Source organism: Fringilla coelebs (assembly GCF_963513975.1).
Source record: "Fringilla coelebs genome assembly, chromosome: 7".
Lineage (NCBI taxonomy): Eukaryota > Metazoa > Chordata > Aves > Passeriformes > Fringillidae > Fringilla > Fringilla coelebs.
In genome coordinates this window covers 35,382,812-35,401,449 of record NC_140035.1, presented here as the reverse complement: position 1 = coordinate 35,401,449, position 18,638 = coordinate 35,382,812, and the positions used below count along the sequence as shown (strand labels likewise).

The following is an 18,638-nucleotide window of genomic DNA, read 5'->3' as shown; positions in this document are numbered from 1 at the left end:
TTTTATTTAATTATTTTTGCCCAACAGACAAGTGGAAAACAGAAAGTCAGTGATGTCTTGCTGACCCCCACAGCTGTGCCCTATTAATGCACACAGTGATGAGAACCATTGGGTTGGCCCCACCTTGGAGCCAACACTGAACAAGCTCCTGCAATCCCTGGCTTCCTGCAGATTCCCTGTGCCAGCACTTCCTGTGCCAGGGCACGTTGTGTCTAGAGATCCCAGACCTCAGTCAGGAGAACAAAAGGCACGCATTTTCTTGATGCACCTTGAGCCTTCATGTCTGGCAAGCCCTATTCCAGCAAGGAGAAGCTTTCCCACAGGGCTCTGGAAGGCTGGTGCCTCCATGGGTGGAAGAGCCCGGCCTGTTGGGCACAGGTTGGCCTGGGCAGACTGATGGTGCCTGTCAGCATCCCCCAGGAGCCTGTCACACACTGCTCTTAATGAGCTGCTGCTCTCCTCTCCTGCCATCTGTGGCTACTTTAACCCTTGCGTAGAAGAGGAGCTTGGGCACATGAAGCCAAGAGGGAGAGCACAGGCAGCACTCCCCTGAGAGGGAGGAAACAAGCACAGGAGAAGGGGCAGTGCAAACTGCAAAAATGCTGTGCACACAACAGAGGAGCGAGGAAAGTCCTGGGTGTTTTTTGTTGGGGTTGTAATGCCTTCTGTGGAGGCCACTCCTCTCTCAGCAGCTCCCCTCTAGCCTTTAGATCCACAGATAAGAATTAGGCTAAATCTGTAAAGAGAAGTAGGCACCTTTATTTCAGGGGTTGATCCAACTAGGAAACCCAGATAACCATTTGGGCAGGGGTGGCACTGACCAAGGAGGGGCTTATGCAGGCACAGGAATTAGCCCTGACTCTTTTTGCATGTGAAACCTTCACTGTCCAGCTGTTATGATGAATGAGAGGGGGGCAGATCCCCAGCTGCACACAAAACCTGGATGTTTCCCTTGGAGAAAGGCAGCCAGGCCAGTTTCCACCAGCCTGAGGGACTGGATCACAGCGTGTTTACTCTCTGGGGGGCATGATGTAGCCAAGACAAAAAGCAGTTTCTGTACAAAACACAGCTAATATATCTAATAGTTACTGTCGTGGGCAGGTTTTCATTCTTTAACACACTTTCCCATTTAATTTCCAATTTAATAATTACAGTTCGATGTTGCCTGTAATAAAACATTTCTTTTTTGTTTGGCACAGCTTGAAAAGTAACAAGAAATTCCCTCTTGCTGCTTTCCTTGTAGCACAGGCAGTTGTTAGGGGGGATCAATCACTGCCTGGGTGTTGTAGCCCCTTCTGTATGTGGTGAGAGCTCCCAGGGATGGGGCAGCCACAGCTTCTCTGGGCTCTGTGCCAGAGCCTCACCACACTCACAGGGAAGAATTTCTCCCAAATGTCTAAACTCTGTCAGTGGGAAGCCATTCCCCCTTGTCCTGTCACTCCAGCCCTTTGTAAACAGTCCCTTTCCATTTTCCTTGTCAGCTTCCATCAATCCTGGACCTGGTTACCTACCCAGGTAAGAGGGAGAGCCAAGAGGAAGGACATTTCCCATCACAGACAGAGCTATTTCTCCTATTCCTCTCCCTCTCACCTGGGGAGGGAAAGTCAAAGGTGCAAACACTTTCTGCTTTCAGTAAAAACCAGAGCAGGCTGTCTGAAATAACAAGGCAAAAAGCCCCTTTGTTTCTGTCTTTTCCATTGAAATATTCCAAAGTATAAAATAAAGATCTACATCTAAAACCACCTTTTATCCTCCCAGATTTGAGGGAGTTTGTTCTGAAAGCATTAAATGGGGCATCTCATCACTTCCAGTTTTTTTCCCAAACCTTTCTAACGTACAAACAGCGAGTTTGCTGTAATTGGCCCTTTTCCCAGGGAGGTTTCAGTGAGTCAGCATTTTCTGACCAACATATTCCCATCTTCTTCAAATACTTTCAGGCAGCTGCAGTGAAAAAAGTCAGAACTTTGACAGTCTGGGGAGAACTTTGTGTGCTCTTCTTCACACAGACCCACCGTTCCCAACAGATCCTTGGGCAGGACACCAGCACTCCTCTTTTTGGAGCATCAGCTCCTGCTCCAATTTATTCTAACAAACTGCTTCCCTACCAGCACTACCTGGCACAAAACATTTGTAACTGGGACAGATTGTGGTTAGTTGATGTAAATGAGTTACACCAGTTTGCATCAATGGTGGTACTGGTCCGTAAGGACTCCTTTTCCTTTGAACTCCTTGAGGGGATAATGATTCCAGAAGTGGCTACAAGTGGAACATGGACATCCTGGAGTTCACCTCCCATGACAAAGGGCTGATAGAGTCACATGGGTGACTCCTCTATCCTTGAGCTGCACCAACACGGCCAGAGCTTCAAAGAACTGACCCAGGCCAACCCCATGAGCCACAGCAAAGAAAGCAACATCCTCTCCTCGTTCCCACCAGGCTTTTATTTGCTCATGACCAAGCCTAAGCTCTTCAGTCTTGGGCAGTAATTCAGACCAACACTGCAGAAAACACAAACAAGGAGAGCAAGAAAGGAAGCCCTGCACCAGCCCAACTCTTTTGCAGCCTGTGCTGCAGGAGCAGTGCCCTGGTGCTGGGCCCGGTGACCTGCAATGACAGCTGAAGGCACCTGTGCAAAGGCAGAGCACGAAGGAAGGCAGCTGGGAGCGAGGGGGGTGGGCCAAGGGGGGAAGGAGATGGATGCTGATGTTTGTGGACAGCAGAGCACCTTGCACTACAGGGAATTTTGTGATGGCTGGCACTGTCCCAGCCCCTCCCCGTCCTGCAGGAAGCTCCCACAGGCAGCACAGCTCCGCCCCTGTCACACAGCAGCACCACTGCCACCACACGCGGTGTCCTTGCACCCTCCCCTGGCTGTGCTGCACCACGTTGAGGGTCCCTCTGGCAAACGGCTCCACAAAAACTGCACTAATTTTTGTTCTGCCCAGGTGATGCACTTCACCAGCAAATCAGGGAGAGAGATGAAGAAACACACACCTTCAACCCCCTTTTTAGTCTCTCCAGGCAAAGTGATGGGTGAGCTGGCAAGTGACAGGCTGGGGTGGTGTATGGCCACACAGTAACTGTATGTCCTGCTGTCCTTCACCCAGCTGTGCCATGTGGGAGGGACAGAAGGCTGCCCTGGAATGCAGCACCCTGCCAAAGGAGAGGGGATGGAGATGTAGGAAAGGTGGAGGGAAGGAAAGGAAGCAGGAGGAGAAAACTTGTAAGCGTCTTTCTTAATTCTGAGTGTTCTCAGACTTGCTTAGCTCTAATCTTTAATTCATATTTTCATTACAGTCTCTTTGCTCTGTAAAGTCTGCATTTCATGTAAAAGGAGCAGCTCAGACATAAATTATTTGAAATAAGTCAACCCCTTCTTAAAGACCTCTACTCTACACATGTGTAGGCTCCAATAAAGAAGCATTAAACATTCATCAAATTAGAAATACATGAAGACAGTGTCTGCCACTCTTCTCACACAGACATGCTTCACAATCCCAACCTTCTAGAGCAGCCAAAGCAAACCCTCTCTAATCCTTTCAGAACCCTGGCCATGGCAAAACACCCCAGCCTCCTGCAGTGTGCCTCTGAGCCCCCAGAGGTATCAGCAGGTCACATCCTCAGCTGGAGTAAATCAGAGTAAAATAATGCTGTGTTTTACACCATGTGACACCGACACAGGATTTGGCTTTCAGCTTCTCTTGCAGCAAAGTGGTTTCCAGCAATGTCATTGGATCATAAAGTCACTTCTGGTATTTTGAAGTCACACCAGGAACCAGGTGGGGAACAGCAACACAATGCCTGCTTTAATTTCAGTACTGCCCAGGCTCCTTGTGTTCTGCAAAGGAACCTGGCTTCCCAACTGGAATCTAGGAGCTCTTCCCTCCCCTCAAAAAAAAACCCCAACCCAGCCCTTCTCTACAAGACACGATCATGATGATAGTGAACCTTGAACTACCACTCTCACGGGCTAGTGCACACAAACTTCAGCAACATCTCCCCAAGGGGGAGCAATCATGATGAGCAAAAGCTTCTTCATAAATATTTCTGAGTTTGAAGAGTAATGCAGAGCAGGTAACATGTTTCCCACATCTCTGAGAGCAGTGTCTGCTGAAAGAGAGCTTTGGAGCTGGTCCTGTCCTGCAAATGGCTCCTCCCTGACCCTTCTCCTCAGGGTGCCTGTTACATTCATCTGAACTCTGCGGTGGTGGAAGCACAGAAGCGTGGTTAGGACCTGGGGTACTGATTCAGGCTAGCAGCTTTCAGCTCCTGCCTGGCCTTCAGCAGTCAGGCAGAGCCTTTTCCTGCCATGTCTAATTCGTGAATTATCCCTTTCTTGCTTGCAGGGCAGGGGCAGAGAGCACAGAGGCTTGGGAAGCAGCAGGTGACCCGTGCAGGTGACCACACCAGGTTCAGGGGCTGCTGTCCTGCTGGCTCCAGGCTGCAGCTCCCTGGGAATGGAGCTCTTCAGCAGCATTCCTGCCACTGCACAGCCCAGCACCCCAGCTTTGTGTGAGCACTGAGCTGTGGGATGGGCTTAATCACATTAAGTGCTGCTCAGTTCAGGGCTTTTTTGTTCTCTAAAGGCTTTTCCTCTCCCTCATCGCTCTCAGTCTCACTTCTCTGAAACTTCATTAGGTGGCAGATTCAACTCAGCCCTCCCTGATGCTGTCTAACATCAGGATGGTTAACGTTGGAGCTTTCAGCTTTTCCAAAGCTTTTCACTGTTATAGAGGCCTCTTCCAACAGCTGTGACCAATCTTGAGTCAGCAGGGCATTTGAGCATCTGGAAATCCAAGTGCTGGAGATTTCCAAAGCAATGGAGGATCTAGCTCATGGCAGATGCTTTTGTGTCTAATTCTCACCAGCAAGTTCAGCACCTACATGCCTTTAACCCCTTGGCCTGAAGTGAACAGATGGACGAACTCCACTGAAAATCAGTTTCAGGGAAATGACTTCTCAAGGAACAGTAAAGCAAGCACTGGAGTATTTTGTCAGGTTGGTGTCTGCCTGCCCCAAATACACCTCTTCATTTTCAGTCTTGATCTTCAACCAGCTTTCAAATCACTCCTTTTTTTCCTCTGTTGGTAATCAAATCACTGCTTCCATTGAGCTAAGAGGGCACCACAGTTCACACTCCTGCTGGTCATCACAAAGAGCATCATCCAGTCCTTCCCGTGGCCCCTCGGGCTGACACCTGAAGGGGGTGGTGGCCCTGGGGGTGACCAAGTGCCCCAAGAGTTGGCTGCCATCAGTAATTCCCAGCCATGCAGGGTGATGAGGCTATGCTATGCTAATGCCTCAGCTGCCAGGACCTGGGGAGAGGATGGTGGAGTCCAGCAAAATCCGGCGTGGGGAGCACTTCTTCTCCTTGGCTGGGCACATTCCCTTGCATCTGCACAACCAACCAGCACATTGCATAGACTGGGACTGAACGGGGTTTAAGTGCAATCTTAAAATCTGGCCATTTCAGGAATTTCTGAAATAAATTAGAAGAGGAATTTTATTTAGTTGTTGTTGTTTTTTTTTTCTCTAAAGGGATCTCCCCATGGCTCCAAATCACTGTTTTCCACAAAGTAAATGAACATGAAGTCTTCTCTCATCCTCTTGCCACAATTTCTGTGTTGCCTTTATCCTCCAACAGTTGTATTTAATCAAATGGCAGACAAAACATCCTGTCCCCAAATCCTTCCCTCTTTTTTCCTCAAATTTTAGTAATTTTTTTCCATGCTTCCTTGATTTTTTTTTTTGTCACTGATCAAGTTGGAAGCAGAAGCTTTCCAAAACAATGACCTGGAGCTTCAGCGATCCACATCTTGCAGATAAATAACAAGCCACATTTATGCACTGGATTATTCCATATTAAAACCTTGGCACTTTTCATGACAGCGATAATTTGGAACTTGGAACAACAGAGACCACGTGGGGAAGGGTTTTTGTCAATACTGGTTACCAACATGCACTGTTAATCCATCACCTTCACCTACTAGGATTTACATTGAGATGGGGCCTTTTGTCCTGCAAAATCCCAAAGGGTTTTGCAAAGTGAACAGTTCCAATTGCCCTGCCAGGGCAATCCCTGGGCAGGGGTTTGGCTGTCCCTGGTTGGGAAGGAAGAGCTCCCTGACTGCACTGCCAGTGCCTCTTTCTGTGGCATCCAGGCATTCCAGCCCTGCTTACTTTGGGAATGGAAATGAATCACCTCTGAACTGGCTGGGCAGGACAGGAACAGCCTGGCCCATGCCCAGCCACCAAGTGCCCCACTGCCCACAGCACTGCTTTTCCAAAGGGACGCCCCCTGGGCACTCCCAAACATCTTCCACTCAGAAAAAATGCATTTCTTCATAGCCCTTGCTAAGAAAAGGCAGCATCAAAGGTCTGCCCCCAGGTGTTATACCACACAGAGACATGCAAGGCTCACTCAGGGACATTTGTAACACGGATTTGTTTGCCAAAGGAGAGACTTCAACAGGCTGGGAAAATCCCTGGGGGGCTCCTGAGCAAGACACACTGTGTTACAGCAGGATCAGGCTGGGGTGCAGAATGCTTATTTCAAATTAACTCCAACAGAGAAATAATGAGCACTGAGTTTATATTTCAGTAAATTAAGAGAGAAGCTTAGGTAAAGTGTGGGTTTATATGCATGGAAATAAATTATTATTTACTCACATTTGTGCTCCATTTGTGCTCATGCCCTCAAATATGAAGATATTTGTAGGGATTTATTAATATTTATACCACATTATAATAAATACCCACAAAAGCTTTGCATGAAGACATGCTATTTTACCAATCTAAAATCTGTTGAAGGTCAAAGGGATCTTTTACTTGTGTGTGGATGGCAGGATCAGCCTCTTTACTTGAAAATCTGTATCAATTGTGATAATTTAAAACTTTAATTAAAGACTCAGTGACAGATTATCTACAAAATGTCTTCCTGCTGCCTAGTATTCCATCATGAATGTCTTCAGAAGCCCAGGCTGAGTAAGCACGCTTGCCAGGAAATATTTCACTGTGGACGTGTTAGCTTTTATCTGGCTCATTGGGTAACAAATTCTTTTGTTGAGGATTGGTGACAACAAAACTTAATTTAGAGGCAAAACCAGACCCTAACCCAAAAATTTATAATATTTGTTTTGTTCATCCCTCAAGAAAATGAACCACAGGGAATTTCTTCCTTTGTGCACTGCAGTAGGTGAGAGTTGCTTGGAGCTGGCAAAGCAGAGGAACCCATTTAATCTGGATCACAGATTAAACCAGATGAAGCGATGTGAGGGATGATACAGTGGGAATTTTCCCCATCCCAGCATCCTGCATCATTCCCAGACCACATCCAAAGGGGTGAAGGAAATGGGAAGAGCAACCTCCAAGTGATGCACAGAAAGGGAGTTGAAACACACACACCCCAACATCAGGGCTCACTCCACAGCAGTGGATGGGTTCATGGGGAGGGACAAGCAGAGGTCTGGGAATGAAGAGCACAGGGTGAGGAAAGAAGGGCTCAGGAACACCACACAGGCACCTCTACAGCCCTGGCCATGCAGACCTCGCTGGGAATCTTGGCTCTGGCACAGGCAGAGTGGGGGGATGTTCTCACAGAACTCCTGCAGAACCTGGGGCAGGAGGGACAGAGGTGGTGGCACCATGAGCTGGACTGTCACAGTGTCACCCACTTGGAGATCCCGCAGAGGAGAGAGTTAACAGCAGTGACACACTTTTGTCTGGAGAAGTCACAGGGACTGGAAAGAACAACTCGAGGCCATAATTCTGCGGTCTGTCACTACCAGGAAACGTGAAATCCAGTGACCTTTCATCTCTGTGACAGAAATGCTGCACAGCACCTGGAGCCATCGCCCTTAAAATCCACTCTGACAAATTGGATGATAGGACACGAAGGAGAAAATGTCCTCTGCCTCCTTCACCCCCAAACTGGAGCCTCCCAGGGAAGTCTGCATGCTCGGTGTGGAATGTGGCATCCCTTGCCAGGAACAGCCAGCCTTGAATGATCTGTGGTTAGTGAGGCACGAGATAACAATTTCATTTCTTTGGCCAAGAAGGAACAAATCTCCAAAGCCATTTGTTCAGACTGCTCTTAAATGATGGGAGAGAAATCAGTGTTGGCTTTCTATGAATCTTCAGGCCAGGAATGTTAGAATCAACAGATTTTTGCATTATCACAGAATTCCAGACTGGTCTGGGTTGGAAGGCCTCTTAAAGATCATCCCCTTCCACCCTCTGCCATGGGCAGGACACCTTCTATTATCCCAGGTTGCTCCAAGACCTGTCCAACCTGGCCTAGAACACTTCCTGGGATGGGGCAGTCACAGCTTCTCTGGGCAGCCTGTTCCAGTGCTCACTGAATCACAGCATTTCTGCCCTTGGCAGAACATAAGTAATAAGGTTATGAAAATCTACCTGACAGTATGGGAAGAGAATTATTCTCTCATTAATAGCAGCAACAACTAAACAAGCAGGCAAGCCATGCTCCTAGCAGAGTGCAGCAAATAATGCAGGGCTGTGTTTAACCTAAAATGAGGACTTTCCTTACCAAAATTTTAAGAGGTAGCTTTTGAATTGAGGATTTGCAGCACCGAGATTACTCCCCCCCAACAACTGTATCCCTTGAGCTCTTCTGTTTGTCAGTCTGAAATTACAACCACAGGGACTAAAATCTTTTCATCACACCAGAACAGGGCACTGTGTCTTTACCACTTCAGCAGAAGACAAAAGCTACTGAATGGAAGGAAAAAAATAAATTTAAAAAGGAGTGTTTTGGTTGTTTAAGTGGGTCTGTCAGCTTGTGTTATCTTCATGCATTTGTGAAACTGAGCTTTAATTGACTGGCTGAAACAGAGAGCTGAAAGACAAAATTTTGGTCTCAAGATGAACACAGAGCTGAAAACACTGTGCTCCTCATTCATTAGGATGTGTCAGAGGGATTCAGATGGGAAGGGACACAGAATTGGCTGCTCCTTCCATTTTAATCTCCCAGACTGTAAGAGAAAGGTGAACGGTGTGTGCCACACTCAGCCACGTCCAAGAGCAGTAACAAACTGCGATCATCAGATTCCCCGCGACACAGGAACTGCCCTGGTGCCTACCAATTCCTATCACTGTGGGAATCACTTCATTCCATTGTGAAGGACACGGCCAAAACTGCCAGCTTGGGCCAGCTATAAGACAGTCATCCCCAGCAGCAGTAGGAGGAGCAGAAAGCCCTTCCAGCTGAGGGGTCTCCCTCCCTACAGCCAGGCTGGGACACCAGTAGGGGTGCAGCTCCCCCCACAGCACCCCTATGCTCCTCCATGCCAAAGAAGAGCCATGACGCTCCGCTGGCTGAGCTGTGCTGCAAGCCCCAGAGACCAGGATTCCCAAGGCATCCAGGCTGTTCTGAAGGGGATGGTGAGAAATACATCCCTGCCTAAAACAGGTCTCAGATGTAGAGCTTTACGTGTATCCCCAAGAGACAAGTAAAGCGAGGAGTGGAGAGATTTGGTAAGACCATGGATGAAGCCTCCTGGTTTCCCTGTGAGGGTTCCAATGACTTCACTGTGTCCCACAGTCCCTTCAGCACACAGCTAATCTTCCTCCTGTCCTCCTGTCCTTGTCCTACCAGCAGGAGCTGCTCTTTCCCTTTCCCCCGTCTGTTCTGGGAAGAAAGATGCTTCTCACCCCTGGTCACCAGGGCTGTCGGGGAGCATCACAGAAAGCCACCAACCCCCAAAGGGTCCTGGGGGAAATGGCCATGGTGGGGAAATGTAGCAGCTCCTGGAGCTGTGAAAGCCCCTGTGAGCCTGCACTCCTGGGAAGCCTCAGGGATGCTCACAGGTGGGACTGATGTGACATAGACCGGATGGGATGTGCTGCCACTGTAAATGAGGGGATTTGGGATGGTGCCCTAGAGGAACACAGAGGCCACACAAGCTCCAGAGGTGTTTGTGGGGGTGTGAATGGGTCTGAGCTCGGTGACAGGCCCGGGGAGAGCCAGTGGTACCCCCGAGTCACCAACCCAGGACACCAGTCTTGGTGAGTGTGATGAGAAACCTCACACCCAAACACAGCTGTACACAAAGGTGGTGCGCAGTGCTGGGTAACAAACCTCTCCTCTGAACTTCAGTAATAAAAACAAACCAATGAGATTTCCTACAAACATTTTCTGCTTTCCAACAGAAACACAAAACTCAATGAAAATCTGACAAAATATTTTTGAACAAAAATACAGATACAAACCTCAGGATTTCAAGTAATATTTATGGCATAATTTTCCAAACATTTTTTAATTTTTCAAGTTCCTTCAGTAGAAGTATTTTATGTTTCCAACTCTTTGCCTTTACTCTGTCTTACAGAGCAGAAAATGTGTTGAAAATGTTATTTCTTTACCAACATTTTCATTTAGGTACAAAAGCAACCATTACTCTTATCCAGCAGCAGTGATGTATGTAGGAGCAAATATATATGGATAGTGAATTCTAAACACAAGGAGATGAATCCAAGTAGCCATTTCTTACATGTTTAGAAAGCTGTGAAAAGGTTTATGTGCAGCTGCCTTACCTTTTAATCTGTCTTCACATCTACATTAGGAGAAAGGTGCTTTTTCAGAGACGTGAGTACAGGCTGTGGCACAAGACCCAGGAGACCTTTTTGGAAACAGATTTATTTTCCAAAGAGGTTCTTTCAGTCATTCCAAAACATTTCTTGAAAGTATTGATGAATCTAATTCATGAAATCACTTCAGCAGGACCATGAGGGTCAGTGGTACACAGAGACTCCAGCACACAACTGACAATGTTCTGGGCTTGGTGGGCATCTTACCGGCCACAGGAAAAGTTCTGCCATTGATTTTGGTGAGTTTCCCCTTGGCCTTAGATAATCACCATTGGTTTGTTACAGTAGGGACAAAGACCCTCTCTTTTCTCATGTATTTGATTCTCCATTAGAGTAACTTTGAGAAAGTAACAAAGAAATGAAACAACAATCACTGACATCAGGACTCAATCCCCTAAAACCTTTGTCAAGCCAGCCATTCCATCTGCCTCAAGGAGGAGACACAGGCCAGGAAGGGCAGCTTAAATTTTCCCCCATAACCGGAGCACCAGGAGAAGGACCAGCCCATGCCAATGGAAGCAAACCTCAGTAACAGCATTTCCATCAAAAGTTCCCTTGGTACCTCTGTTAAAGCCAACACGGTTCTTTCTTACCATTTTTGCAGACAGGACAACACTGCTCTGGTTCATAGACCGGGTTGACACACTCGGGGACTGCGCAGTCTGCTACAACACAGTGAACTTCATTGCTGGGCTCGCAGCGACACCATTCGCATGGCGAGGGCTAGGAACAAATCTCAAATTAGCCCATGGCCTCCCGCAGCTCACAAGTTTGCAACATCCCCATCTCGCCACAAGATAAACACATCAGCGTTCAATACCCCTTGACTGAGTCATTCATCATGGGTGATACAAGTTAACCTCTGGCACAAAAGAGCAACAGCTGAAATAGGAAACCACAACAACAGAAAAACCAGCAAGCGTCAGCCTTGTTTTCCCACGCAGAATGCAAGGTCTTTGAAGATTTTAGGTCCTTTTGCCAAAAAAATTGAGCTGCAGCCTCTAGGTTCTACCTTGCTGTACCCATCTGCTTTATCTTACATGTGTGGCCAGAAGAAGAGCAGGATTTGTGGAAAGTCTGAGTGGTGGTTCATTCCAGGAAGGGAGGACAGGATTTTCCAGGCCATACCTATCTCTCACGTAGACCACCACTGCCAACACCCCCAAGCTGTTGGAAGGGTGTTGCTGGGATGGCCTGTCCATCCCCCAGCCTCCTGGGCTGTTTTCATTCCCACTTTTCAGGGCAGAAGACAATAGTGTTGCTCTTGGAGGGGCAAACTCATTTTATTTTGTGTTTGTGCAGCACCTGCCTCAGGGGTCTGTGAGCACTCCTGTAACACAGCCACGAGATCTCAGCCTGGCCCCTCTCCTGCTTGCTCCAACAAGGTTTGTGAGCAACATTCCCACATAAAATACGTAAATAATTGAGAGACTGAGTAATTCTGCTGAGTCAGGGAATTCAGGATTAAAGCACCCAGCTAAATGGTTTTGTTTCAGCACCATCAATTTGGCCAGGAAGCTCTATCCACCTCCAAATTGCACAGAGTTGTTACTGTCTCAACCTTTAAAAAGCTGTGAAAATCTGCTGGAAACATAGAAAGGTCAGTGTTTTAAGGTTCCCAGTGACTTATGTGTGTGCTGGTGTCATGAAAGCATGGCAGCAGAGCTAAGGAAGGAGAATAAGAGGAGAATTGAAAAGAAAATAACTTCCTTTCAGTACCAGTAGGTTCGATATGTAACTCCCAGTTTCTCAGCATCCATCACTAATATTTCAGTGAGTAAATGTGGGTATTGGGAAAAATTCTGCTTTATGTGAATCTGCAGCTGTGGGAATTCCTCAATATTAAAAAATACTACTCAATATTAGAAAATAAAGTGGGATGCAAAGAAAGAAGGATTCATCCTGATGTATTTCAGGCCTCAGTGCCGGGTCACTCATTTCTACAAGATAGATATAACCTGTGAGCCTTGTTTGTGGCTTGTAAGAAGCTCTTCAGTTCACCTCTAAGAAGCTCCATGTGTCTTGAGTCGAATAATTTATTCCCAGGAAATTTATTTCTACCCTAAAATGCACTAATTAAAGCTTCCCTTGCTTTGTCTCAGCATCTGCAGTCTATAATTCCCATCACCTCTCATTTGCTCATGGCTTTGGCAATTTAGATAAAATCAGCACTCCTTGAGCAAGGGAAGAAGTGTGTGGAGGTGGAATTCCTCTCTCTAATTATTGTTCCTCTTTCAATCCTGCTTTGATTTCTGTCTGAAGCACCAGGAATCTAAATTCATTTGACTGACATTTCTTATTCAAGGCTATTTAATAAGAAGAAACAATACAGAAGAAAACAGACAGAGCTATTTGCTGAGGGATCAATAAGAAAATTGCTGCTTTGTTTTTACTCATTTTAATCACTAATTATATGGAGCAGTAGAACTAGATCTTGTGATTTGTGGAAGCTTTCACTGACGTCTCCTCCAGAGCTTGTAGCCATCCTCACTACTCCAGTGGCTGCAATGCTAAGGAATAAGTGATGCTTTTCCAGGGCTGCAGCCCAATCCAGGGCTCAAAGAGGATCAGCACAAGCAGAAATTGCCCCTGAATGACTCTGCAGCTGAGCAGATGAGACATGACACACATATCTTCTGCCTCAGCCTTGGTGGTGCAGCCTGAAAATGACACTGTGACAAAGCAGGATGTTGCTTGATGCTCAGAGCAGCTTTCCAAGCAGGAAGAGCTGCGCACAATTAGGGAAGGAAAGCACATCCTGGCAGAACACAGTGAACTGATGGTTTGAGAAGGCTGACCTAGAACAGAGGCTAGACAGAGTTAAAGAATAAAGTAGGGATTTATTCAAAGGCCTCCATGGATCCACCTTGGGCAGCACAAGAGCCCAGCCAGGGCTGCATCCCACATGAACCAAAATGGTCACAAAATGGACAACTGGTCACGGGGTGTCTCACTTTTATAAGTTCTGCTCCATTTGCATATTGGAGTTAATTGTCCAAGTATAGCTTTAGCTTATGAAGTCCCATCCTCCTTGTTTTTCTCTCTTCAGTTCACCATTGTTTATACTTTTTGGGCCTGGAGCTTGTAACAGTTGTCCTTGGACAAGCTGGAAAAGGATTGTTGTTTACCTACCCTATGAAAAGAGCTTCCTAACACTTAATATGAAGCTCAGAGTTACACACTAAAGCAGCACAGAATCTGAAAAATATAAAAGCTAAAACTTAAGTCATCATTCCCCCATTAGAGGCTCGACCTAAGCCACCAGATGAAAAGGCTGCTTTGGCATGAACCAGACCTCTCCCTGCCCCCTCCTCCTCCTCACTGTATTAAGGTCAAGCCACTTGGTCTTGTCACCAGGATCTTCCATTATCTGTCTGCTATGGTCACTTGTCAGTGCCACTCACCATGGGGGACTCCTGCCTCCTGTCCTCTTGGTTTATGAGAGCCTTGGCACTGTCTTCCATGGGATGTGCTTTGGGATCTGATCTGCAAACCCTGCCCATTCAGAAAGGACTTTTCCCCAGGCACACTGATTGAGAGTTTTGAAACTGTTGTCTGCAGGCTCTGCATCTGAGCTATTACTCTTCCTAGTGCTACCCTTCTTGTGGAACAATTCTGGGACACTGGCCAAAAAGTCCTCTGTCTACTGGTACAGGCAGCAGAAAGCCCAAGCAGCAAAAGGACAAACTGGGAACCAGTGAAGAACAGGGAACCAGCAGAAGATGTCCTTAAGTTTGGTTTCCTGTTTCCCAATTTAAAGATTTATCCCCCAGGAAAGAGGGGTGGTTTACACTTATGTAGCCATTGAAGTTCAAACAACAGTTCCAGAAAAGGAGCTCTCATCCCTGCTGAAGAAGGATACTGAAAAAACACAGGGGGTTTTTTGGAGTAGGAAGGGGAGAGGACACTGTCCCCGATGAACAGTGCAAATGCTTTATCTGTGTCCCTTAAACTGATATTCTGGAAAGAGTGTTAAGATAAAGGATCACAAAAGGTGGTAATTTACTCACTCCCGTGTCCAAGGCAGAATAATCTCTTATAAAACTCTCTAGGGAAGGATTTATTAGGCAGAATTTCAAGAGCTGTTGGTAAAGAAACATTCTACTGACCGCTGTCCAAAAGGAAAGGATGCTCCCAATGTCCAGCCACAACACGGATACACGTCCACACCATTCCATGGTCCTGCACTGCTCAGTATGATTTCAGAAATGGCTCTGTCAGAAGCAAGCTGAGCCCTTCTGTAGAAGGTATCAGTCAGTAGGGCAGTTTGACTTGGCCAAACCAGTGCAGCCCTGAAATTGTTTATACCCCATCTCCCCTCCTAACGGGGGTGAGAGCAGTGACCCTCAGAGCCAGCGGGGTGATACTTTCTTGGATGTTGTTTCAGCACAGGGGCCAAGTCAAGCCAAGCTGGTGGGAAGCAGACGTGGCCGACATCTATCCACTATCCATGGGCACCATTTAACAGCAGCTGAAATGGGGCACAGAGCACAAGGGACCTTCTCAGTCTCTGCACTGACCCTAATCTCTCCTTCAGCCAGTCACTTCAAAAAGACTGGAGCAGCACAACCCATTCATAACCACCCCTAAGATCACAGCCCGATTTCTATTACTCTTCTGTTCTACTGATCTCAAGGAGGACTGTGAGCCCAGGTGTGGCTGGGAGGGCAGGTTCAGTCCCTGGGCAATCCTGTTTGATGGCCCCATCACACACCTCAGGATGGCTGGAGGAAGGAGCCAGCACTCCCTCTGTTGTGTGGCTGGAAAACCTGAGTCTCAGGTGCTGTCAAATGGGAAACATCTGCAATCAGCAGAGTTTGTTAACAATGCAAGAAGGAAGGGAAATTAGAACAGAGAATAGAAAATACACATGGCTAATAAAGATTTTATGTGTGCGAGCACATAATGATAAACTTGATAGACGATATAAACAAACACATGAAAAAGGCAGCAAAGGCAACAGAATGAAAAACAAGATTCACCCTGAGCAGGGGAAATTGGGAAACCAACCAGGATAAGGGTGCCCCACCTCCTAATCCTCACTCTTGCACCCATACACACCAGCTCCCCATTGCTTTCACCCTCTTTTTGGAAGAAAATGCCAGCACACGCAGGAATTACGACTGCTAACATCATCCAGCTACTCCTCTCTTACAATGTTGGGCACCACATGGGTCCTTCTTTAGTCAGCTACAAGGTTTCAAGAACCCACAGAAATTTTATACCTCTGAGAGGTCTATTTTATGAGCAGGCCCTCAAGTCCTCTACAAGGACTGGTGGACAGCCAGAGAGATCACATGATCAAATTATTTCCAAACATAAGGGAGAGGTGGAGAGAAGAAAATGGAAATCTGAATTTGGAACTCAGAATGTTAAAATCTACTCCTTTATGTTTTTCTACAGCTGAAGAGATCTGAATCAAACATTATTTTTAGACCACAGCAGCTGGTACAATCACACTGATAACTGACACACAAAACTTCAAGATCTTAGGCAAGACCTTGCAAGAAGCACCTCAGTCATCTCATTTAGTCATAGGAATTCTCTTGTTGCAAACACTTACTGAACCTCATCTCCATATTTCTCCCTTAGCTCATGTTCTGGCCATAGTTACAGTGCCTAGGCCACCCCTCTGCTGCCCCAAACATGGAAAAGGCTTTTCTATATTCTCACCAAGTAGGGAATACTCTCCCTGAGTGAATGGAGGAAGCATATCTGTTTCTATGAAACATCATTTTGCAGCCCTCCTCTTGCCTGCCTGCAATGAGGATTTCTCTGTCTTCCTGTCTGCTTGTCCATCACTCTTATCTGCTCCTACAACAACAGCTCTGGAGAGGTGGAGAGGGAGTGGTTTACCTAAGACAAACTAAAAACCCTGAAGATGACATTTGACTGATATTTTTTGGTCACCTGTTTGTTCTGTCAGTCAATAAGAAGCCATTTCCCTCACTTTCTGCTCTGCTGCCACATTCACCAGGCTAACTGGTTTCCAAGTCACCCAGCTCAGGAGATGTCTCAGACCAAGTTTCAAGGCTGCAGTTCCTTGTGATCAGCTGGGATTCTTCCAGCTGGCTTTGCTCAGACTTGGGGTTTGAGGCTCATACCCCTCCAGGAGCTGGGAAAATGCTGCTCATTTTCCATGCAGCCTTCCAAGACTAAAGTGCTGTTTGGCACCTGAGGATTTCAAGAGCCAGTGGATCTTGTATCATTAAAACTGTTACTCCTGGAGACCTTCCACTCCATGAATTTGCACACCAGCTCCTCCAGGCATGTTTAGCACAGCCATTTCCTAACACTTAGGACCTCTCCTCACTTTTCCAAGAAAAGGCCTTGAATTGTGTGGCATTTTCTTTGTACCTGGGTTTTTCAGCCTCATGGAAGAAGATTTACATCTTTACTGGAGCCATGCTGCTCAAAGTCTGAGATGCAGGAATCAGGATTTGTCTGCTCTCTTCCCCCTCCTTCCTACAGCTAAGCCTGAAGAGGTTTTGTACAAGGATGTGCCCTAATCCCATCCTGGAAGGCTTCATCTCATTGCCAAGGTCCCATGAAGTGGTCCATAAGGACCATGTTCTTGTGCTGCCTGACACACAACAGCCCTTCACAACCAGACATAGCTCCTACCAGCTGCAGAGCAGCACAGACTTCACAGCTACTGTATGGAATAACTGCCTTTTCTTTTGGGGAACAAAATAAGTGTTTACAACCATCTAATCATGTTACAATGCACCTACTGATCATCGTGCAGGGGCTGCATTGGAAGACAAGCCAAGTATTTCCACTGAATCAAGTGTACCTGTTATTGAGGCCTGTGGTGTTCTTCAGAGTCAAACAGGTGAATTTACAGCATGGCTTGAATTACTGGAGCAATCTGCTTGGTTGACTGGAACACATAGAGAGGTATAAGCACAAAACTAAGCCAGTGGGCTTGATTCTGAGCTCTGGGGAAACCCAAGGAGTCATCACATCAGAGCAAAGGCAGAGGGATACCAGGACTCTGGGTACCACTGCAAACCAAAATCAGGCATTTCAGCTCCCAGCTCCTTCAAACACCAAAAAGGACATGGGGTGTAAGGACGTTCCTCTTCTAGGTGGTACTGCAAAGGGAAAAAATGCTCTTCTTGCCAGTTTTACTGATTATGGAGTTGAAAGGCTTTCTCCCCCTTCAAGAACACATTCGAAGAAGAAGTGCTAACCCCTCAAAAGGAAGTGCCATCCTCTGCATTTCTGCTGATGCCAAGGTGGTTCGGGATGCAATGGATCTCAGCTGGCAGCTCTGCACACTTAAGGCATCACTGCCACAGATTCAGATCCACAAGCTGTATCCACACTCACCTCCTGCCTACACTCTGGATGTGTCCCACCCCCTGCAAGTGCTGGGCTACAAGAAAAGGAAAACTGAAAACCATTGCTGCTGTCAATCCCTCCCTCTTTTAGTTTTCAAAAGACTCACAGAGAGAATCCGTCAGACAGGCTGGACTGAAGGCATCCTGCCCGATGCAGACAAAACAGCAGGAAAAGCAGAGCGATGCAGAGTGACGTCTGTCAAACTGGGCACTTGCATCTTAAGATGAGCTGTAACTTTTAATGACACTAAGGACAATGGCAATTCTTATGGAAATTATCCCTGTAGCTGCAGTTTCAGGTGGGGAATTTATTGGCAGGAAGCAAAAAAAGGGAAGAAAGTTTGAAAGGACCTGATGAATAAATTTGGAGGCAAAAATGGCTTCCATATTATGGCTGAGGTGGGAAGTCATAAACCAGGGGAGAGGAATAAAAGAAGAACTGGGATAGCATTCATCAGAGATACTCCTGGAGGAGAAATTAGAATCATTTTCATTGTTATTGAAATTGCCTGTGATCTCAGACAGATTAGCAGAAGATTGCAGGAAAATTCAGAGAGCTTTCAGCTGAGAAATTTTGCAGGTGCCAAACTTGTGGAGAAGGAGCTGGTGAACAAGTCCCACCTGAAGGTGGGACTGAAACCTGCCCACTTCTCTTCTGAGCTGCTCACTTGGCTTTCACTATAAGCA

The 18,638-nt window shown here is 46.7% G+C and overlaps 1 protein-coding gene across 1 annotated transcript in view; it reads right to left on the bottom strand.

The window, feature by feature from the left end:
• Positions 1-18,638, bottom strand: part of VWC2L (von Willebrand factor C domain containing 2 like) — a 45,538-nt gene that overhangs the window by 14,824 nt on the left and 12,076 nt on the right. The window contains exon 3 of the mRNA XM_084209794.1: positions 11,199-11,328. Coding sequence (XP_084065920.1) covers positions 11,199-11,328 — 130 coding nt within the window. The remainder of the gene's footprint in view (positions 1-11,198; positions 11,329-18,638) is intronic.